This window comes from Apteryx rowi, unplaced genomic scaffold, assembly GCF_003343035.1.
Source record: "Apteryx rowi isolate R43461 unplaced genomic scaffold, aptRow1 scaffold_1, whole genome shotgun sequence".
Taxonomy (NCBI): domain Eukaryota; kingdom Metazoa; phylum Chordata; class Aves; order Apterygiformes; family Apterygidae; genus Apteryx; species Apteryx rowi.
The window spans coordinates 10518779-10543139 of NW_020447196.1; the positions used below are offsets into that span (position 1 = coordinate 10518779).

The following is a 24361-nucleotide window of genomic DNA, read 5'->3' on the forward strand; positions in this document are numbered from 1 at the left end:
GCTATGATACCTTTTATCTTCACTGTCCTGCTTAATGTTTGCTTGTAACCACTGAGCACAGTGATTTTGGTCCCACATAATCATGCAAGGACCTGAGATGTACATAGGCAGATCTTGCTGAAGTCAGGAGGTCCCCTGCAGGCGGAATATATCCTGAAGGTGGATGCCTCTGGCCAGTTCCTCCCTCCCATGCATGTATGCATGTAGATGCATAACTGAGTGCTATGCACCAGTGCATACTTGGCTTGTAATTGCGGACAATCTGAAGGGCATCTGACAAGAAAGTTTTTTGCTCTTGCACTGTGGATAGGTGGTGTGTGGCAGCAGAGGGCAGTGCAGAGCGCATTGGGGAGCAGCCACAGGGACTTGCCTTTATCACAGCCTCTGGAGTGAGTGAGACAGCCTGGGTGACCTGTYGTGTGGGAGGTAGACTTGGGGACACACGACCACACTTCCCTGGCTTCTTCTCTCTCCCCTGCATGGCTGGCCGGGATTGTATGTTCCTGAAGATCTGCACAATGAGTAGGTTGATGGGGAACATGAGGAGGGAGCTCTCGAAGCCAATCATCACCTCCTGCCATGTGAACTCGATCTTACCTGTCAAGATCAAACAGAGAGGAGGAGTGAGAATAACCCCAGGAACCATCAGATCTCTCTCCTATGAAAAATCCCATTTGTACCCCAATCCAACTGTCCTGCTTCTAGATTCTGCTGTCTCTCTATTTCCCTGCCCAAGCAATGATTAGGATTATTACCCAAGTCCATTTTCTGCTCTGCTGGATCCTTTGGCACTCCCCAGAACATGATGCTAGTCAACATGGTGCAGAGCAGCAGTGAGAAGCAGCATGACACACGCTGGGCTCGTGTGAAGGAGCTTCGTGGGGAGCGGCTGAAAACTGAGTACCAGATATGTCCGTCTTGGAAACCCTTGGAGGTCTTCATGAAAAACAGATTGCTGGGAAGGAGAAAGGCGAAATCAAGGGGATGCTTAGAAAGCAGAAGGAATAATAAAGCTGTAGTTTGGGGCACTGACCTGTTGGTGCCTCTAGGCACTATCAGAAGAAATAATAACTATGAGAAATTACCAAATATGGCTTGATTTGCATGGAATAATCATAACTACTTATGTCCTTTCCTTTTGGCCACACCATGGAGGAAAAGCTAATCATAAGCAGTTTCTATATAAATTTTCAGGGAAGTTACACATAAGAGAAGATAAGATGCTTGGGTTTTTGTAGATCATGTCAGACCATCCTTTTTTAATACCAGCATTTCCACTGTGGTATTACCATTAAGGTAACAATTAGACTTAGCAAACCATCCTTCCTCTTCTCCTTGTCCAGAGTGCTTTGAGGTCAATGGAAAGACCTCCCTTGTTTTCATTTTGGCCTAGGGGTTTCATCTTTTTGCACACTTGTTTTTCAGACTGATTACTCTCAGGAGCTAAAAAGTCTGTAAAGCAGGAGTATTTACCTGAACTGCTTCATGTCCTGTTCTGTAGCTACTGGAAACACTTTATCAAGGACACATTCTCCAATATCAATGGCTAGCCAAGAGTTACAGAGGAAGTACCATTTTTGGTCCCATGCCAGGTCATGGACCAATACTCGATTCACGTACCTATCAGAAAAACATACAGGGCACATTCACATGTAACTGAGTAGTATGAAGTTCAGGGCTCAACAGGAGTATGGAGGACAAACTCTGGCCTTTGGCTTCTTTTGTTGCATCTAAACTGTAAGGCACTGAACACCCCCCAGCGTGCCCCAAAATGCTAGTACTCAGACTGGTGACCTAATCCAGAGAATTTAACCATTCTCCCATCTGATTATTGTGCCTGGGTTTCACTTTATAGCTTCTGTAGTATGTTTTGGGAGTATTTACAGAAGTTTTGTCCCAGCACAGAATCAGGATGTAGGCAGGGATATGTACTGGACGCAATATATGGGAGGCACTTCTGGTCCTGCAGTTTAGATTATGATTTGATCTATTCATCTGCAAAAAAAAGAGAAACTAACCCTTCCTTTCTAGAATTGTGAAAAGGATGATTTTGTTATATAGTAGAAAAGGAAAAATGTTATCATTATTAAAAAAAATTGTGGATCTTTAATATTTCACTGCATACACTTACCAGGATGGACTATGCCCTGAATTATCATGCCATAGTCTAATACTCTGCAGTTCCCCAAGAGGGAAGAGAGTACAGAGTAGGAAAACATCCACTCCTCCACGTTCAAAGACTGGTGTATCAGGGTCAGTTAGATGGTGTGGCTCACTCTCTCCTTCCAGTCCGTAGAGGGTGAGTGTCACCTGGAGAATAGAAGGACAGTCTGAAGACCTGCACATCTCAGAATTCTATGTGTGATTATTCCTCTGACATACTCTTTCTGGTTTCATCAAATTTAAGGACTTTCTGGCTTAGAAGTTGCATTTGAGCCATCCTGTTTACTAGTCCCTGGTGCTTCATTGTTCATCAAGTTCTATAAATGCATTCATAAACTGTATTACTGCATAGTTCCTTCTGTACCTTGGAGGTTGTGGCTGCCCCTCGGCGGTGTCCTGTAAAAACTGTCACAAGATAACGATACTGAGCAAAGGGGTCATTGTCTTCCAGTACTGTGATTTTCACCTGCAGAGCGACATAATACAAGCAGTGTGTTAGCAGTTCTGTAAGTATGGCTGCCTTAATGCTGTGGATAGGAATTTGTCATCTTGTGAACAGTGCTTATACTTACCAGGAAACATAGAGTAAAAGGGAAGGGAGTAGGGTTGGCTGAAGACTTCCTATTAAAACAGTTTTATGATGGTTAATGACATTTTGCACAAAAAAAAATCTGCGTTTCCCAGAAGGTTTTTTTTCAGTAAAAAATGAAAAAAACTTCAAAGCTGAATTTTCTAAAGAAAATGTAAATAAAATCAGCCTTTTCACTTCTGTTCAAATTTTTCCCAGGAGAAAAAACTATTTTAAGTTATGCCTAGAAGCAGGGTAGGCAGAAAGACACAGAAACGAACAAAGTTTGGGGACTCTGAGTGTCAAACCAAATTCAGTTTTATTATAGTCTCATTTTCAAAGCTTAACATAAGTAACTCACCGATAGCTGAAAATTTATGAATATTCTAAGGAACATACTGAGAATGACCCTTGGAACATCTACGCTAACTCTCAGATCACATTTCATTTAGGGGCTTCAGCTTACAGAAATGTGGGCTACTGTCTGTCCTAAGTGCTTGGAATGACATGTCCTCCACAGAGAAGGCCAGGCAAAGCAGGAATTGATCTAAATACATTCAGTCTTTATCTGAAGACTTACTTTGGCATCATCCTGGATGTCTTTCCTTCGAGCCCAAATAACTACAAGCACATACACCAGAAAGATACATCCTACAGTTGTCACCACCACAGGGTTGTCCACAAATGTACCAAATAGCTCTACAGTTTTGCTAACGTCGATGGCATTCGGTATGACGAAGAAGGAGCTCCCAAAGAAGGTCAGATGGTTGCAGAGGCACTGTGTGCTTCTAGGATTTGTTTTTGGTCCTACCTGAAAACCAGAAAAGTTTCCCAATAAAACATTCTGGACATTTGGCTTCAAAGTATCAGATAACTTACCAAGCAAACCAAAGAGACTGCTGAGATTGAACAGTTAGTGGGGAGAATTGCTATACAGGAAAGAGTTGCTCAAGTTCCAATAGGGAATATTAATTCTAGTATCTAGCCAGAAATACTCATTATTATACAATACAGCCTTGTCAGAATGGTTCTGTTTCTTCTTATATGGAAGCACATCACAAGAAAGTAGTAGAAATGTCATTTTATATTGGATTAAACTTCACTTCTTGATTTTATTAAAACATCTCAAAATGAACTTATTTTATGGTCTGAGTTCAAACCTGTTATTTTGCTACAATGCTGTGGTCATAAGGGCTGGCTGTGAAGTGTATAATATAAACATTATTATAACATTGTTTTCTTTCTCTTTACTTACGTGACATCCATAGCTATTCCAGTTCCCCTGGTGCTCATCCCAAAATACACAGCGGGATGCGAAGCAAGTGACAGCTATAGTTAGCCTGTCATTGACTGTAGAATCCATTCCCATATCTTGTAAAACCATGAAATAGTAAGTTCCCTCTCCGAAAAAGAGTTCTTCTGGACTAAGAACCCAGGCATTTTCTTCACCTTGAACATAAATATTTTAGCTTCAATGTATATAAGGAAATGTTAATTCGGAAGTATATGGCTCTATTGCATATAATCAAATAAATGAACTGACGAAATGAACAGGTGTCAAATAATCCTTAGCAACTCATTGTTCAAAGCATTGCGCTCTTTGCTCCTCTTAGTAAACACTGAATATTAGAAATGGGAACCCTGAAGCATGGCAGATTGAAACTCCCTCGAGAGGTTTCTTTCTAGCTGGACCCCTAAACTCATGGTCAGGGCTCATGTTGCAAATAGCAAGTACTAACCCTGTAAACTTGTGGGTGAGCACTCCATATTATCCATACTAAGTGCACTTAACTTGCTATGGATTGTGGGTGTACATATGGCTTAGTCTTTTGGGCCCATAAGCCCAAACCTCGTTCAAACATGTTCAAAGGTCACTAGCAAGTTGTCTTACCTCCAGTAGTCTTCTTACAAAACACGTGATTTTTCATATCATAGTTAGTTTCATTTGGACGATAACCATATCCTAAGTAGAGTATTAGTGGAATGTCTTGTTCAGATTCCAGGTGGATCACTATAGATGTGTTTTCTGAAGTGACATTGACTTGGAAAGCACTAAAATTGCCTAGATTCAAAAGAATCCTGTCTTCCTGAGTTGCTGAAAGCCTCGGTAGCGTAATCTATTTTAAAACAGAAAGATATAGCTTTGAATACAGCAAAGCACCTTGTTTCTGTTATCTACGAGCACAATATAGCCACATGCTAGAAAATCTTTTTTCACAACACAGGGAAAGCACGGCCAACAACATTGGCTACTTATCCTAGATGGGCTTCTCTAATGAATTTTTGCTTCAAAATAATTTTCTTGATTCTTTCAAATAATCTCTGAAAAGTCCATTTCAAATCTATATAGACTCACCACAAATTTTGTGATCTTTGGTGTGCTTATCTAAGAGGTGAGATTATAACTGAATATAACTGACTATAACTGAAACACTGACTATGTGAAGTTCATCTATGAATGATTTAGATTTATACATGAGCTAGGAAGCCCATCAGTACTAATACGAACATACAGTTGCAGGATGGTGAAATCAGGCATTACATTCTGTTTCAGGATGACCATAAGTTATAGTCATTTTCCATAATCATTAGCATTCTCACATCCATTTAAATGAAGAGTAAGATACCCAATTTTAAAAAAAGACAGAACTATTTGTTATTTTATTCTTCAGACCACACAAATCACTCCATCACAGATACATGCACCATGATCCCATTATATGTGGTAACGAACACAATACCGCCATTTACAATCACCACACCCAAGATAACAAAAATGACGGTTTATAAACAGAGGAAGAATACAGGAAAGAGAGGGAGAGGGATAGGAAGTTTGGGGTTTACCTCAATGTTTTCTTTGAGATTGCTGACTGGTATGATCAAGCCATCCAGACCAGTAAGACTTAGACCTCCCACTGTTCCACTGACATCAAAACTGGTGTCACTGGAGAAAAAGGGATTCACTGCAAAGCTCACCATCTATTAGCAAGACATTAACAATCAGCTTTGAGCTATTGTTAATATTTCATTATATTCACATTCTAAATTGCCAAATACATAAGGCTTGAACTCAGACCCAAACAGTACTCAACTTAAAAGAAGTCTGTATCCAGGTTCATATATGAAGTTGCCCATATCTCTGTAGTAGACCAAACACAATCCTTGAAAGTGATTTTTATTTTGATATGTAATATGTGTATACCAATGTTTATTGCTTTCCATTCACTGTAATCCTTTTGCCTTTTAGACATCAGATGATCAAAATGCAATTGTATAAGCCTCTTATGAAGTAACTGCATCAAAGCTAAACAGTGGCACTTATCTTGGAATTAGGAACTAAAATCTATTTCTATTATGACTGCAATGCACAGAAGAGTATGTCAGAGTCATTAGTACAATAAAAGGCACCTGGAGCCTCTCCTAACGCTCAGGCAAGACAATGGATGTGTTTCCACTGATTTCAGTAGGCTCTGGACATGTCTTAGTAGAGCTGGAAAAGGCAGGGCACAGGGGAAAAAACTATATTTTACAGGTGYGTGTAGGAGTTTCCTTAGAGTGTCAAATCARTCTGAGAGGCCTTTAGAACATTTATTATAAAAATATCATAATAATATGCAATCTATTGTTCTGAGGGGAAAAAAAACAGCATCCTAACTCGGATGAGGGACATGTGTTATTATCAAGACACTTGCAGGCCTTTTGTCTCCTGCAGGATCTGAGTGCCTCAAACTGATTCATTTCTAGCTGGGAGGAAACAGGACTGCTGCTTGTTGGGTTTAATGGTGATATGGACTCTGAGTCGTTGCACCCTTCTCAGAGCAATAGATGTGAACAAATGGCAAATGGATTTAAAGTTATTGATTCCATCGTCTTCTCTAGCCATGCAAGTATGAATCAGGAATGTATGTGAGGGGTTGATGGGATGAGGAATTTAAGCCTTCAGTCCCCATCAGCTTGTTGAACGAACCTCATGTAATTAAGAAAAGTGAAGACTTCTGTGACCAAAAAAATTTCAAATGAATTTGTTGGCATAACTGGAGTGCTGACTTGTGTGCTTGTGTATTCATTGTAAAAGGAGAAGGGATTCTAAAACCACTGGACCGAGAAAGTAAATTGCAAATCAGATCAAATCAGGTAACAGCTGTTCACTTGCCCTTATATCCACTGTTTCGTCATCAACTCCTGAAACACTGAGGGAGGAAGCAGGTGGGAGAGTAAAGCTGGCAGAGCTGGAATTGGAGATGTTAATGGATGTCCCATCCATGCTTTCTGTTTGTAATCTGTCCACGGTTACAGTTAGACACAAGCAAAACAAAACAAAAAGATATAAAGACAGAAAAAAAGCATTAATAATATAGACTTTATATCTAGAGAAAATGCTTCCTCGCTTCATGGCTTGTCTAGTAAATTATTTCTAACTCTTCCAGTAAATGCTTAATATATTAACTGTCCCTGATGTAGTACTCCACAAAACACTAGCACAGAATCATCAAAAAAGAGGTAGAATTGGCATATCTGGATTTTAAATCTTGCCCGTTTAGGTTTATTTATGTGAAATATGTACCTGGTCTCTATGAACAAGCTCTTGATTTTTAYGTGCAGTTAAATGTAGATGAGAATCAGGTTCTTGGTGAACAAGTCAGGTATGATTATAGGAGAATGCTTGTCAGGCTCCTCATGGTTACGTTTGCTCCTGCCAGGCTGGTTACAATTCTATATAACATGTCAGTATTGGCAATTTGTAAAAGAAAAATACCTTAACTGGCATGACATGAGTTTCTCATACTTTCAAAGGTAAGTGGCTACTGCCTCATGCAGGAATAGTAGTAAATTCTTCTCTGGACAGAGATCACACAGCATGAGAATTTCTAAGATGGCTTTATTGAAGTTAACTGGAGTCAAAGCTGTTCTTACAATCAGTAATTACAGCCTCATTGTACTGTTGAAGTTGTCATTATGCTACAATCTTTGTGTGGCTCCATTTAATGACAATGTAAAGAATATCTGGGGAAAATCTGAGGAACTATCAGGCATTTAGGCACAAGGCCATCACTGAAACATTATTACTATTACCTGTTTATATACATTGTGGCAGAAGGAGTGGTAAGGACCATTGGTTCGTCATCTGGTTCTTTCCCAAACAGAAGGGCACTCTGCAGATTTTCAACTGTATTCAAGAGCTGGTGTGAGACTGAACTCTGGAAAAGGAGGATGGAAAACTTGTAGAGGAGGAAACTTGTAACAAAGCTCCTTAGAATCAGCAAGTTGCTCATTATTTGCTTTTACCTTGTTTTATGAGCTAATACTAATTTTTACTGTTTCTTGTAAAGCTGGCGTACTCAGTGATGTGCTTGTTAATGGCAGAGGAAGTTATTCTAATCGACAATTCCATTTCTGTAATTCTCATGAAAGCATTACAGGCAACAAATAAATACATTTTCCAGTAAAAACATTTCTAATATTTAAAACTTCTACACATTGAAATTTGAAGAACTACAAACATGACATCAATTTTATGCAAAATGTTCATGCACTTGTGTACATTAATGACCTTTAGCTTTACATGTTGGTGTTTAGTCACTTGCAAAAGCAAGACCTAACTGCTTATAAATTGTGTATTATTAGTATGTTTTCCTGGAGGACTTCTAGTAGTTCATAACCTTTTCTCTCAGCTTAGATTTATATCATGTCCTACAGTTGATGAAAGCTAAAGAATCTTCAGCACAGGAAGCACACAAAGGCAACTGTGATAATTCTCATATAAATAGAACAGGATAAGACCAAATAAACACATTGCATAATTCTGAATAGAAAACCAGAATGTGGTTTCTGAAAACATTTGAATAGCAATGAGAGCTGATTCCACGTTTGGAGTAGTGGAACCAGTTGTGCATATTGAATACCTGTGACTTCCTTGAACTGTGAGGGTAGAATCACATCTGGAAAAAAATCTTATTACAGTCAGTTAGCTTGTCATTCATTAGATGCCTTACACTGATCTTGTGTTCTCCAGCGCTCTGTCCTGTTCAGCTTTAAACGTAAAAAATCTTAAGAGGCTTCTGGCATTTTCATCAGTAGACTGTTCAGTCTAACAGGTCTAACCGGGGAGAAGTTTACTTTGATATTCAATTTAACTCCATCATGGTGTCACAATAAACCCTACCCAATGCCAATTTGAAAGTATGAGAGGCAGCAGAACTCTTAAAAACCTTCTGAAGCAGGCAAATGTTCATACAGAGTCCACTAGAAACCAGACCAAAACAAAATTACCTGTTCTGCCTCTGACACTGAAGTATTCACAGCTCTATTTTGTATAGAAGCTTTAAGCACATTGCTAACTGCATTAAATAGATAGTTGGCTGCATCCTTTCGCTTCTGATCATCTCTGCTGTCCTCTGCGTTTACAGTAAGCAAGGAAGCGCTGACATCTTTTAGAGTGTTGCTGGCTTCTACCTGCATGGGAAATAAGGCAAAAAATTTATGTGTATTGGTACTGCAAATGACAGAAGTGACCCATGATCTCATTAAGGCTCTTACTGAATATTACGACAAAAGTATTCTGATGGGACTATTTGTGGTCAAAGCTGTTTTAATTATAATCATTTGTGCTTCTCAAACACCAATAAAGATGAGGTACTAAAGATGGTGTACTAACACGTAATATAGACCTGAAAAGTGCAGCCTGCCTCTACAGATGCAATCCGTAAAGAACAGTAACATGTGAAGGAAGCTTATCTGTCAAACACTGGGCCAAGATACAGTTTAGATGTTACAGTAATGTAATAAATTAGGTTATTCTGTTTGGTGCTGAATCCAAAAAATACAACTATATTGTCAAGTGCATTTCAATCTTATTTTTCACAAAGCATATTAGATTACCAGCAAGTAATACGTTTGGCCTTGTGCTGTGCTAAATGTCAAAGAAAGATGAATCTATGATTTTTCTTTTGTGCCCAAATGCAGCCATTGATTGCTTTGTGATTGTGAAAGTACTGGTGAGCTTTTAGCCCAGGGTGATGAGGAATCTAAGCAAATTTACTGCAAGCTTGGACATGCTCATTCCTACAATTTGCAAATTCTTAGCAGCCTCAATGTAGAGTGCATGGAGAATCTGAGCAATTTCCTTGTCTTGCCAAAGTTAACCACRTACTGCTGAAGTGCTCCCAAGCCATTGTCTGGCTCAACTGTATATGACAGAAATCAGGCATAAATTTTACATCCTAGCATGCCTCTGACTAGAAATTGTATCACAGAGTGTAACTGGCCAGCCAGTCATAGCCTGGACTGTAGTGGTTGCTGAGACAGAATCTATGAGTCCAGATTCTTTTACTCTAAACAGTAAAAATGCATTCTCTTCTGGTCAAGACACACATGCTGGTATGGTTTAAAAACTGAGTAAAGAACAGGTAACTGTAAGGCACTGACACTCTTCCAAGGTCAGTGGGATGCAGGAGAGTCTGTACTGTTTGTGTAAGGAGATATGAGGTTAATTTCTTCTTACCTGTGCTGAGACAGACAGCTCTTCACTCCTGTAAGTGATTTCTTTCAATACTTCTGACATCTTAAGAGCAGTTTGCACTGATGTTACGTTAACAGCAGACAGAGTTGTCAGCATCAGCCCTCGGAGCTTGGGACAAAAAGGGATAATTAGGCAAAGGAATAAGATGCTAATTAAGACCATGTAAGTAGTGCTACATATTGAAAGCCTAGTTTGCTGTAAATTATGAGGTAGAGTAAGACTTCACAACAAGGATCATTTGAACTGATATTAGCTCTACTGACAAGGTGCCACTTCCCTTAGTTACTATATAATCACGACTATTATGTTACCTCCCAACTCAGAGAATTTATATACTTAACATCCATTAACAGCTAGGAGAGTTACTTGAGAGAATTTGTTCTCGTGTATGTGAATTACTGTATGAATGCCACCTCCAAAGAAACAGAGCCATGTATGATTGATGTTACTCAAATAATGAATCTTAATTGAAGGATACATTACATTTCTCTAGATCTTTTTGTCTGGGGCACTCAAAGCCCTGTACAAATAAAAGCTTAAAACTGAAACACAAGCTCATAACTGAAAAGAACAAACTGAAGTGACCTGCCATCTAGTACTTTTGGGGAAATTTAGATAGGATATTTCTCCCACAGAAAGGCCATTCTAGCAATATTTAAATTGTTTGTGGAAAATCAGGTTAATTTCTAGTTTAAAAATACCATCCAAATCAGTTTAATCTCTTAGTTTTGGTTAATAATGTTAAAGGAATTCTTCTGTTGATTTGAATGGATTGTAGGGATTTGCAGAGGAGGGGATTCAAATTCTGACTTTTTGTCTAGATTCTGAATGAAGGGKTTTTTTTGTATTTTTCCTGTTCTAGTCACAGACATAGGATGAGTATCTTTAACTCAGGGCCATCCAATCACTGAGTAACTCGTCAAGGGAATAGAACACAGGAATCCCGGTCCCTGATTCCCTACTCCAGCTGCCAGCTACACTCTCACCCATTATAAGGCCCCACAAACACCCTACAAATGATTATTGTGATAACTGAATGTAAAATCATGACACTCTAGTACTTGAGTCAATTTTAAGGAGAATGCAGTGAATTCCAGAAGAGGCACTCTCATATCTGAAAGATTTCAAATAGTGATGGGCAGATATTTCTTGATTTTGAAACATCTCTAGCCATACCAAAGATTGTATTTCATCAGTCTCAGGGCAAATGCAGTAAAGCTAGTGGCCATGGGATAAGGTAATGGAATAACAATTGAGAAAGAAATCTTTTACAGATGGATTGTAAAGAAAATCATTTGCTTGGGCAAGTAGTGAAAAATAGCTGAAACCTGTGCCAAACACTGAAACAGATAGTAGAAACTGGAAACCTCTATTCATTTCAGGAAGTGATACAGGAGCTTGTTATTACTCAAGAGCTGTCAAAGAATATGAAGAGTACATTATATTACACTGTACTGCAAGAAAACAAGTGTCTGGCTGACCTCTTTCCGTGTGTCTGTCTGTAAAGATATGTTAAGACTTTCCTCTTGGGTCTCCTGATTAAGGACTGAGGTCACTGACTTATACAGCTGGAACAGACTCATGCTGTTGTTTCCATCTTTGAGGATGATGTTTGCCTTCTCAGATACAATGGTCTGCAGGGTCAGGTTCCCACTGATCATATCTGCATGTCCAACCTGATGAAGAAATCAGATATGTCCCTAACATTGCCAGGGCTGTTATAATCACCTTTGCACAGCTTCCAAGATCATCTTACTGATAGCCTAGCTAGAGCTGGACAGAAAACTCATTTGTATTCCCCAGTTTTTCATGGTTTATTTTCAGTTAAATTTTCCAGGCATCTCTGATCTCCTTTTGGGTCTCCTGACTAAGAACTGAAGTCACTGATTTATGCAGTTGGACCAATCTCATGCTATTGTTCCCGGCTTTTAGATTGATGTTTGCCTTCTCAGATACAATGGACCATCTTTAGAAATGCCCAAGTATAGGAAAATAGCTCAATTCCAACTCAATCTATGAAAAACTGCTGTCTTTTTGAGTCTGATTTCATCTACTTGACTGACAAACTTGTGCAAGAGGAGAGACAGAGCCTAATTCAATCCTGCATTTTTCAAACCTCACTGCATGGATTGCCACTAAAACCAGCACAGTGACAAGCAGCTCCTCTGAGCGTGAAGCAGAAATGCATGGATTTTTAGTGGCTAATAAGGATCTCATTAGTGGGAAACTGGGACAGAAGCCAGGAGTTCTCTCAGCCTACAGAGAGTAACTCCAGACTTACTAAATATAGCTTATGTGCCAGTGTCTGAATAGATCATCTTTTTGAATTCTGTCCTAGAAAAAGAACAGTGAAAAAGTCTTGATTCCACAGAGTGTAGTCTCAGCTAGACAGGAAAAATGGTAATTATGGCACAGCCACAGGGAAGTAAGAAGTATAAAATGGGAAGTTCCAAAAGTGAATTGTGGTTTAGGTATCAACTTGAGACACCTTGAAAGAAAGTAATTTTACTGCATACCTTCACTGAAGCATTAGTTTGAACTGTATCACCAAAGTTGTTGCTAACAGTAATTGCCATATGTAAAATGAAATTATTTTCCTCTTCTCCAAGAGGAAGATAAACTGGGAAGAGTTCAGGATCTGGGCCACAGTGCAGGAGAGAATCTGAAATAAGAAAGATGGGGTTACCTATCAGACAGATGGGGTTACCGGTTCTCTAAGAGTATGCTTGCTCTGTGCAGGCCTGATTAATTGACCCCTTATTAGCCTCTCTGAGCAATGAAAGCAGATTGTGCCTTTGCTCTTGTTAGTGACAGTAACAGTGCTTGCTAGGAACATAGAGAAGCATTTGGTCAAACCGTTGATTTCAGGACTTACTTGGTTTCGGATAGAAGCAATATGTGAGCTGCCTGCTACGACTGGATTGGCATGGATCCACTAAGCAAGAAGTACTGCAGGAGACTGTGAAAGTGGTGAGCACGGATCCCTCCTTGGGAGACACAGCACATTCTGGGATCAAGGGCGGAGGCACCATGCTGACGAGGTACGTTTCCTCGCCATATCCACGCTGACTCATTGCTGGGAATTCAGGGAGCAGAATGTCAGCAATAATCATCCTGTGGCAGCACTGGTCTTCAGACATTAATGTTGCCTATTCTAGTAATGATGCTGTTTGTTCAGGCACCAGAGACATCAGTGTGGGCCTAATCAGAAATGAAATCCCATTGCTGAATAAGCCATAGCGGGAAAAGAACTACTAGAAAACATGGCAGTGTTAGCTTTATGAAGTAAAGCTATATTATTTGATCAAGTGTTTAGCATAACATCATTTCCAGATGAGCCTTAACTAAATTATTAACAGCTTGGATTAAGGTAACTGAATTTGTCTTACTTCACAACAGCCCACAACAGACTTAGCTCTTAATTATTTTAAAGAACCCCACATGTAACATAATGGTGCTCAACTTGTGGAATAATTTAACTTCTTGTTTGTCAGTGAGACTATATCCGTGTAATGCTCCATGTGATGTCATGATGGCAGAGACTCTAGCTCAAATGAGTCTGAAAAACCCTGCTTGTCCCTACCTGTTACTTTAATCTGAAAAGCTTCTCCATGTGTCTGCAAGAAAGAGCTGTTCATTGTCAACATGGATCTGTTGCTTTGAAGCAAATTCAAGGAGCTCTGCCGGAACCCAGTCAGGCTACAGACTGGAGGGAGGGGTGTGGGCTAGAAAATCAGACAGGAAAGAAAAGATGACGGTAGAGGCTGTTTGCTGTGATTTCTGCTGTGATTTCAAGTTAGACATTTCACCAAATCTGCAAGCTAGATGGTAAACAAGATTCTGCTCAACATTGACAGAGGTTTTGCCTCACTATGGTTCTGTGGTTAGACATACTGTACTGAGGGAGTGAACAGTATATTAATGACAYATCAGTTAGTTCATATGAATATTTATTATAGGAACTTGATTAGATACCTAACACATATAGATAGAAACCTATATAAAAAGCATGTGTGCATTTGCATTCCTATTTGTACATATAAAATCACCAATACTAGCTGCAAGTTAAATAATCCTTTACCATGTCTGTGGGGAGACATTTCACTGTCAGGAGTGAGGTGTCAATTAGGTGCCTCCCAAAAGCTGGCACCCCCTCACCTCAGTATTCCTTTTTATTTCCAAAGTTTCCATGTGACAAAGTATTGCTCTGAGGCCACATGGCTTTCCCTTAGGCTGGATGGAGTTTTTTGTTTGTGCAGTATTTCTGACAAAGCCAATGCACTTACCTTGGTTTGGAAAGTGTTATCTAAATACCAGTTATAATATACTGCCTGGGAGTCCTTCTGTCCAGAGACGCTCAAAACAACTTCCTTGCTAGCATTCACTGGCTTGCAGTTTGCCTCACACCTGTAAGGATGTAAGACAGCAGTTACGAATAGTAACTGTACGAAATGTCATGGTATATGATGTGGATTGTTTTATTCTCGTTTGATGAAAATCTGCACAAGCCCTGGGATATGAGACAAGTGACACGTGTGACTCACAAATAGAAAAATATTTCATTTAAAAGCAAGAAATTTAGGAACCTTCATCCCATTTTCAACAGTGACTGAGGCCCACAACCAGCAAACTATTTGTGTTCCAAAACTGATTCAGGCTCTCAACTGAAATGCACTACTATTTGAGTTCTGAATTGATTATATTAATAGATCAGTGAAATGCCATGAGGCACTAAACTCTCAAAGACCAGGGGTTTTTTAAGACAGTAATGGGTATCTGGGTGTCCAGTAGGAATATCAGACRTATCTTAGGGCTTTTATTTCTGTCATTTCAATTAAGTTTGCATCTGGAAATCTCCAGCACCGAAAGGATGTAGTAGGGTGAAAAAACCTAACTGATTTTGAGAAGATTATTTTTCAGTTTATAAAAGGATTATGTTCTTTATTTGTCTGCATTAGCAGGAGTCTGGACTTTGAGATACAGCAAGTCCCATTTTGTTTTTAGTTCCTAAGATGGTAAGGAATCTATATATTTACAATGATCAATAAATTATCACTTTATTAGTATTATTATTAATGATAAATGCAGCCCTACTCTAGGATTTTGCAGTAATAATATTAAATAATGAATACTATGGTTTAAAATCAGACCTGATTTCTAGTTGCAGTTCTTGTTTTGCAGTCACATACAGACATTGCTCATCTTGTCTCTCTTCACTTCCATGGTTTTGGACTGTAACTCTCACAGTCACTGCTGATTTTGGAGGAGGAAGGCAGGAGGGTGGGATATGCACTTCAGTTTGGTTGATTRGGATTATCTGTTGCTGCACACATTCATTCCACTCAGGCCAGCAAGCTCCTGCGCAAACATTTCCTTTATAATTAGAATATTCATAACATTCTGTGACTCTTGTAAAGGTCTTGCCTGCCATAGCTTTCAAAGAGTTTTACAGAGCAAACAAATTTCCTTAACCCAATTTACAGAGTGGGTAACCAGAGTTCAGACTGACTTCTTCAAAGTAACCTATRAGGTCAGGGATAAAGATGGGGACAGAACACACATGTCCTGAATCCCAATCCAGTTCTCAGCTATAAATGTTTTTGCATCACGTTTGATGCTAATTATTGCTGTTTTATTGAGGCACATGTACCTTGCAAATGCCTAACTATTTAAATCACTTGGGATTAGTTCTTGGCAATGAGGGTGAGGGAGGGCTTAGGACAGGCAGATCTTGAGAAATTGAAAACTAGGAGTAGACACCTTTGGGAGAAGAGAAAACAGTGAACTATGCCATATTATATGTATGCCATATATATACACGTATGCACACACACATATACATTCTATGCCACATATATATTATATACCATAAGTAGTTGGTTGTTAAACCAGAGTGAGGTAGAGGGACATTATTCCTTTGCATGAGTGGCAAACTTTTTAATGCTGGGCAGAGACTAAACCATCCTTTACTCAGATTTTTACCACTTGATCTGACATGACAGTGAGTTTGTCATTCAGCAAGCAGCAATTGGTGGAAAAGCTTCAGGAAATGCACGTACCACAGGACCAGAGGAAACTAGACTTATCACTGTTGTCTGGCCAGCCAAGCGTAACAGTTGTGAAAGGATCCACATGACGACTTGGTTTAATATACATTTTGTTTTTTCTTTTGCGAGCCTAAATAAAAAGTAAATGTTCCAGTTAAGACAGTAGCATGTATAAACACATACGTATCTTGCTTCTTTGTAATGAAGAAAGTCTAAAAGTTTAGACCTCAAGTCACTGTATGCAGAGCTGTAGGCAGTTTAAATGATCTTTCCTTGACCAGAGGTAATATGGGAGTAGAAGCTATGGGAATAGAAGCAGATGGCACAGACAAATCACATATGGCAAAATATTCCSAAACTCATAAGCGGCTTAGGAGCCCAACTCTCATTTTCAAAACTAATGCAGGTACTTAGAAACCTAATTCCCACTAATTTTACACTTTTGGACAAAGACTTTTAACCAATGGAAAATCATTTGTCTTCTAGTACATCACTTTTTTTGTAGGAATTGAATATATTACAGCTATAGACAAAGAGAAGAATAAGGTAACTGAATTTGTCATTCTGTGCAACAAACTGTGATGAACCTAGTTCTGAACTGGGCTGATATTCCTCTGATGTAATGCAGTCTTACAGCCAGTCTGTAAATCATGACATCTTCTTGTGAAGCAGGACATCTCCTATAATAGACATGTCTGCTATAGTTATAGTTGAAAACTAGACCTTCAAGATGATAACAAAATATTGTATCTAGCAATTCTATGATTTAATTAAATCTAGCAATTCTGTGGCACAGAAAATATAGTCCATAATGCAGTATGTTGCAAATAGTTTTTATAAATACTTAATGCAGTGCTTCTACCACCAAGAAGAATTTCTCAGCATTTCAATTTTAAAGTAAAAACTTTAAATAATACTTACATTTGTCTTTTGGGTATTTGTTTTGGAGCTACCTTTTACTGTAGCAGAATCTGTTTAATACAAAAAAGATCAGAATGTTTTAGTGCTACCTGTAGAGCTCTCAGACAGTCCTCAGTGACACAGGAGTATGACATAAACACTCAGGATTTGACTATGGTCAGTCTGAAAGACAGGGCTGTAAGAATCAGACTCTCAAATTGTGATAAACAGTCTTGTTAGAATAGGTAAAACTGTAACAAGCTAGTAACATACTATAAAGATGATCCTAATTCTTCCATCATAATAGTATAAATCAAAATAAACTCACAGATGGTGATGGAGTTCATTTGATGTACAAAGAAAAATTGAAGGAAGCACTGGAAATGTCTCAATAGCATTAATACCAAAGTCACTTTGTGGTATAATCTGCTATTGTAAATATAAGGATGAGCCATCTAGAAGCATTTACTGACAGCAATTTATGTGATTATTGTGATGCAGATATTTCATGGTTTCATAGCTATGTCCCAGGCCACAAACTTCACTAATTATTTCTGGGACAAATAGCAAATATGCAGTGTGTAACATATATAGTGTGATGCTGATTTATGACCACTTCAAAGCCAGGGAAGATGCCTTCATTAGAAACAAGCCTCCACAAAAGTTTTCAGTGCTGTTGCTGGAAGGAAAGCAATTACTAGATGCAAACCATAAACTCTGAACACTCCATGAAATGCTCTGATTGCAGAACATCACTTATGTGGTCAGAAATGGCACTGTCAGAATAATGCAATTACCTGCTTTAAGGGAACTGTTTGCCAGCACATTGATAAGCCCAATATCCACGCTCATGTTTGAGAAGGCATTCATGGCCACCACTTTTATTAGGAAAGTACCTAGAGAAGATACATGGTCAATTAGGAGTAACAGTGCACCAATCCGTCCTGTTTGGGACATAAAATCCAATTCATAAAGTAAATCCTATTATTTCTTGTTAAGTTATTTGGTTTGATGAGTTTACTGCTACTGAAAGGCTTTTCTAGGAATGAAAAACTTTTATATATCTCAGCTTTTTAACAACTCAGCTGCTCTTGTCCTACCACTTGCAGTGCTGTTCTCTGTCAGCTGGCTATGGTATTACCACACAGGAAACTAGAGACACGCTAATACTGGAGTCCTAGCATCTTGAGAGAGCAGTTGTCTTGTTTGACAAATTCTGCCTGAAGGGGAGGGATGTTCAAATTGATATAGAGTGGCCCAATAAAACTTTGAATATTGTCTAATTTAGAAAAATAAAATGAAATGATAGTTAGCTTCTGTTGTTCCAGCTTTGGCACGAGATTTGAATAGTTCATTAGAGGAGAAAACTTTTTTACCCTCTGCTACTGAATTAGCTCTTAAGGAGAATCTCTCTAATCCCATATATTAAATTCCATATATTAAAAACATTGATTTCTTAATAATCATAAAGAAAAATGACTATAAAGCATATTCATAAATCCAGCAAAAACTACATGATGGAGAGATGCACAGACAGGAAGGGAGCTCCCCTTTTCTTTGTCATCTGTACTGAGAACTCAGATTATTTATTACTGCAGTGTAAAATGCAAGGGAATATAAACTGGAAGTTAAACAAATGAACAAACACGAGGAAAACACTGTGATTCAGGAAGATGTCATGATTTGTACTCAAATTAGGGGTGAGGCCATGAAAAAATGAACTCTGCTCACTATGTCTTTTTTATTGCAAAGTTTAGGAGAAGCCTCACTCTTGGTCTCCTTAGGAAGAACAATTTGCCATTTTAATTCTTTTAGATTGGTTATAAGTCAATAAGACTGTGCTGTCCATACTCTCCTGCAGACCAAGTTTGAGCAGTTAAAAAAGTTACCAAATTCAGCTCTAAGTTATTGTCCCCCACCCAGGAGCGCTGTGATGGAATATATGGACTCCTCTACACAGTTGTCTCTCTTAGAAAGACAGAAGATGTCAGCATGCTGTACCTTCAGAGTACATGGGTATGCTGTATGTTCGAGGCTCCCCGTGAGGGCTGTCTTCCTCATGAGAGTGCGTTTCATTAGATCCCACAACCTCAAACTTCAGTTTTTCTGGGGCTCCATGAGACACAGAGACATTTATCTCTAAATTCTCCCCCAGCTCCAGAGTGTGAGAAGCTAATACAGCCTGAAGACCAGATATTGGCTCAATTAAATGAACAGCAATGCTTTTGGAGATCTCCCATGTGGTTGTGTTGCCRGATGCTCGGATTTCCAGCTGATGTATCCCTGGACCTAGCAGCTCTTGAGAGGTACTGCTTAGTGTCAGATTGTGAGGGACAATTCCTTCCTTTGCACTGGATTCAGCGAGTGTCATGTTATCTGCTAATATAACGTAGGTCACTCCATTACCTGCAAAAAGACAATTCAGAATTTCTCACAGCTTGCCTAGCAGGCCATCCAATTCTAGCTGTTYTGTGCAACATTCAGATATTTATAAAGGGGTCAGAAGAACACTGCAGCAATGCAATTACTTTGAATAGACTTGCTTCATCTGCTTTTGTGCCCCTCTGGGCTCCCTATGAAAGTCTATCACATGTATTTCCTGATGGGAATCTTAAGGCAGTCAAGAGAATTCAAACATGTGCTATTGAATTTTATTTTTTAAGCATGTATGTGGATTCCGGAAGCTTGGAGTGAGAACTAAACATATATCAGCAAATATGAYCTGCTCAGTGTGGAGTCATCTTACCCTCATTCAGTGAAGCATTTCTGCAGATGCTTAACTTCAAATATGGAAATATTCCTACCGGCTTCATGTGGATTTACATGATTAAAGTTATGCTCATGCTTTGTCAGCTTTGCACAGAGGGAAAAAGGGTTTATGCTCATGTCTGAAGTGCTGTAACAGCTCTGAGAAAGAACCCCTTCCAAGAGGGCTCAGAGCATTCAGCTGCAGGAATGCAACAGCTATAGGGAAAGCATTTGCTAAAAAAGGTATTGTTTTGTGTCATAAAAATCTACTTCTTCTTATGCATAGCATAATATTTAGTCTGCCATTTAAACATGCAGAATAATTACCCTCACCTCCATTGAGTTCTACTTGAATCCATAACAACTCTCCATATAGTGTCCGGCAGTGAGAGCTGTTCCCAGATTCATACTGGCTATAGCACCCAGTAATGCTAAGTTGATCCCTCTTATCCTGAACAGTCACCCGTTTTTGAGCTGTCACGTGCCATTCGCTGGTTGTGCATTCCACAAAAACAGTAAACTCTCCAGGAGATGAATATCTGTGCGTGACATTGCTGACCAGCCTAGGAGACAAAGAGAACTTGTTGCAGAACTGTCCTGAGAAGTCTTTAGTGCTGTGTGATAACAGTGGTCACAGTTCCCAAACCTCTGATCTGACTCAGCTCTAATGCAATCACTTTAATCCCTCATGTGTTTACGTAAAATTTTCAGGGTTAAAGATTGTTTCTTTGTTCCAGCTATGGCGTCGTTAAGGCTGTATATGAAGGGTGGTCATTCCAGAAGCATATCTATGGAAGTAAATACATGTTGCTGTAAAGTAGGTAGGTTACAGTTCAACACCATGCTCCATCAGACGTGGTTTGTGTCGTGTTGGCTCTGAGCACAGACATATGACTGTGGACACTACATCATGTAAAGGTGCCCTTAATTTCTATCTTCCTTATTTTATTCCCTGATTTACCTTCTCTTAGATACAGGGAGATGCTTAGCTTCTCTTAGCTTAGGGAGATGCTAGAAAGAATCTAAGGATATTCTTCTTGAATGGGATACACCATGAAAGGCAAATAAATAAGTGATATTCCTGATACTATTCTTTCTGAACTATTTATATTCTTATCATAGTGCCACCTAGCAAATGCAAACAAAGATCAGGACTTATCATCCTTGACCATACATATTTTTCATTAGCTGTTTTAACAAGGAAAAATATTTAGTTCAAACTGGACTTCAAAAACATGCCAGTGTCAAGACAAGGCCAGAAAAGGCAACCCCTGTAAAACTAGGTATCAAACTGGATGCAGAAAACAGATGAATATGACTGCTAGCCATTTAGTAGGTGAAATAAAAGAGTTTACCATAAAAACAACAAGACTCTGCTTTCAGCTGTCAAATACATTTTACTTAAAGGTTCACTATAAGAAAAATCATTTTTTATCAAGTTCTTTACAGCTACAGACCTGTGTCTGTAGTTCTGAAATAATGTCTACTATTTGTAGTACATTGCTACTTTTGTTTTTCATTCCTTCTACTCTTTACTTATTTTTCTAGTTCAGTCAAATAGGATTCCATTAGTAGACAAATAAATTTCTAGATTCATATACTTTCATTCTGAGCACTAGGACAATACAAAGTCTGATTTTTAAAAACAGCAGAAAAATGTTTGATCTTTTAAAGACACAGTTTTAATTGAATTAAAACAAGTAACATCCCTAATAATATAATTCCATTATATTATTTTAAATGTTATCAAATATGAAAATACTCTTTAAACTGAAAAAAGTAATGCTTGCCCATTTCTTTGGCAGTTACTGAAAGTTTTTCAGTAATTTTGTGCATTTAGGATCTATATTAAATTCCATTAGCAGGAAATAGGAATCACTTGTTACGGTAAGCAGAAGAAAGAATGTGGTTGGCAGCTTGATATAAAATTGTATATTAATTTCAGAATTAGTTTCTGCAAAATCCAGCTGTCCTGTATATGCGATCTATTCTTAATCTAGTTAATTTTTAACATCTCATTTAAGAGACTTGAAGCATTAAAAGAAATGCAGGCAGTGAAATTTACTGGTTGTCTAATGATAGATAAAAGATATATCTTACATTGGAGGGTAGTAGGGATCAATAGTGTGTCCATCTCCAGTGCTAATGATGCATGAAAGGTTGCCAGAGTATGGAGAGAGCATCCAGTTCAAAGTGACTGTGATATTTTCATAGACAAAGCATGTATCTGTTACAGCCAGCTGCAGACCTGTAAAACGTAATGCCAGAATTCAGCGTCATTGTTTGTCTACATTTCTTGCATAATTAAATTAATTTTCATGTATTGTTGAGAGCTGGACTTCTCCAAAACAGAGTCGATATTGCTACCAATTTGAATGCATTAGTGACAATTTTTCTCCATAAGTACTGGTCAGGATTCTTGTTGGAACATAATTTCATTTAAGGTGTTTATGTGTCTGAATTTCCTGGCTTTGTAGCCTTATCAAAAACCCTGTGGAGCTGTCAGTTAGGACTGGGAGGCTACATTTTTGTGTCTTGAATATTTTTAGTGGTCACCTTCTCCAGAGGACCACTCTTCCAGCTTCTTCCTTGAAGACAGACCAGCTATTTTTAAGATAATTGGCAATGATCACAGTGTTAGTGCAAAATATAGAATAGGTTTTTGTGTTGACAGCCCCCACCACTTACCTTCCTTGCAGTGGTACTGAATAGACAAATAGCTTCCAGAAGCTGGACAAGGATCTCCAAAGAAAGTGCCATCTGCTGCCACCTGGCAGGCCTGGAGACCATGACACTGTCCTGGAAAGAAGGACCATCTTAGATGCACTGGTGTTTTTTGTCTTTGACTGTCATAACAGCTCAGAGGAGAGATGATTACAGAAATAAAAAGGGGTGGGGAGGAGCAATATCTTGTCATCAATTTCTGGACAAACTCCCACAGCACTTTTACTTTATTGTGTTGCTTACTGCCTGCTTTTCCTTAGTACCATTCCACTTTATAGGAATACAGCTGAATTAGAGAGGGTTAAAAAATGAGGAAGTCATGTGTTTGGTTTAACTTTGGCTGGAAGCCCAAGGAATCACTATAGGGACAGGCCATAATCAGTGTTTAGACTGGCAAGCAATGGAGCCCTGTAGCTCTTGCATGCTGCATACTCAACATGCTGCAGGTGGTGGAAGCTGCCTCCTGCTCTCTTGTCCCCACAGAAGCTCCCTGGGTGCCAGCCTTCTCACTCCTATTTGTTAAAGGTCAGGTTTGTATGCATGGCTTACATGTGTGCTGGTCCATCTCCAACCTATCTATTGTATTCATCAGGGAATCAGTGTATCCACATATTTTCTTCACACTAGGAGAGGAGCAAGGTATGCCCTTGTTCTCCATTTGCTCCTATGCATCCTCTCTCTCCTCTGAATTGCTTTGCTCCCCACAAAGTCCCTCCTTCCTATTCAGCCTCCTGTGGGAGCTTCCTGCATGTAAGAAGTTCTTTGCAACCCCCTTCATCTCGGGCATAATCCACTTTCCCACTCACTGACTCTACTGAAATAAACCAAGACAAAATATTTTAGGGAGCAGGAACTTTGATGCTTACTCTATGCCTCTGACAAGCAATGCAACAAGATATTACCTGCTACTTCATCTTTGACACTGATCCAGCTACAGTCTTCATCTGTATCATACTGGAGAGGYGTCTCCAATACGCAGTAGTGAGGGGTCTTCCGTCCATAGAAACTTTCTCCAATTTGAATAACTTCTCCTGATCCACACTGTACAGTGGCATTGTAATTATTACAAGCAATGCTCTGGCCAGATTCTAATGGGGAAAAAAATTAGATTTTATTAAAATGAGGATATATAGCTGAGGTATCTGCCCCTTCCTCCTCCATTGTCACTAGAATTGTGCATAGCATCTCCAGGGTAGCTGAACTTTTATTTATCTGAGCTATTAATTATCAAGACATGAGACTAACTTTCTTGAAGGTAGGACTCAACTAGAGCTAAGCTTATGCTTTTTTTTATATGAGACAAAGAAAACGGGGATATTTCTCAGGCTTTTTGTTTGCTTTCTTGTAATGAGGTTGAAATACTTAAAATTTTTGAACTTCCAAAAAATCCTGCTGCAATTCTCCAGTACATCAATTTTTTTATTTTTTCTTTCTTATTTCCTTTTATCCCTCTTTCAATAAACAGTGATGAAAACAGAAAAAAAGAACAACGAATCAAATATTTTTCCATTTTTGAAATCCAAAAAGAATACATTTATGGTTTCTACTGCCCTAAAAATGTGAGAACATTTTTATTGACACAAAAATATCTTAATTTAAAAATTTGAACATATTTCTGTGGAAAACATTTAGTGTTTGACCTGCAGTACTGAAAAGTTTAAAGGTTTTCATAACTTCAAAAAGAGCCCTGTG

The 24361-nt window shown here is 38.7% G+C and overlaps 1 protein-coding gene across 1 annotated transcript in view; it reads right to left on the bottom strand.

The window, feature by feature from the left end:
• The window catches only part of PKD1L2 (polycystin 1 like 2), a 43317-nt gene that overhangs the window by 14928 nt on the left and 4028 nt on the right, over nt 1-24361 (bottom strand). The window contains 28 exon segments of the mRNA XM_026059855.1: nt 371-597; nt 756-955; nt 1474-1620; nt 2132-2310; nt 2528-2629; nt 3312-3542; nt 3987-4180; nt 4623-4848; nt 5576-5710; nt 6885-7011; nt 7805-7929; nt 8635-8682; nt 9002-9184; nt 10233-10358; nt 11732-11926; nt 12767-12912; nt 13126-13326; nt 13834-13975; nt 14537-14657; nt 15401-15608; nt 16310-16427; nt 17219-17268; nt 17995-18093; nt 19199-19603; nt 20279-20508; nt 22046-22193; nt 22634-22744; nt 23572-23757. Coding sequence (XP_025915640.1) covers nt 371-597; nt 756-955; nt 1474-1620; nt 2132-2310; nt 2528-2629; nt 3312-3542; nt 3987-4180; nt 4623-4848; nt 5576-5710; nt 6885-7011; nt 7805-7929; nt 8635-8682; nt 9002-9184; nt 10233-10358; nt 11732-11926; nt 12767-12912; nt 13126-13326; nt 13834-13975; nt 14537-14657; nt 15401-15608; nt 16310-16427; nt 17219-17268; nt 17995-18093; nt 19199-19603; nt 20279-20508; nt 22046-22193; nt 22634-22744; nt 23572-23757 — 4610 coding nt within the window.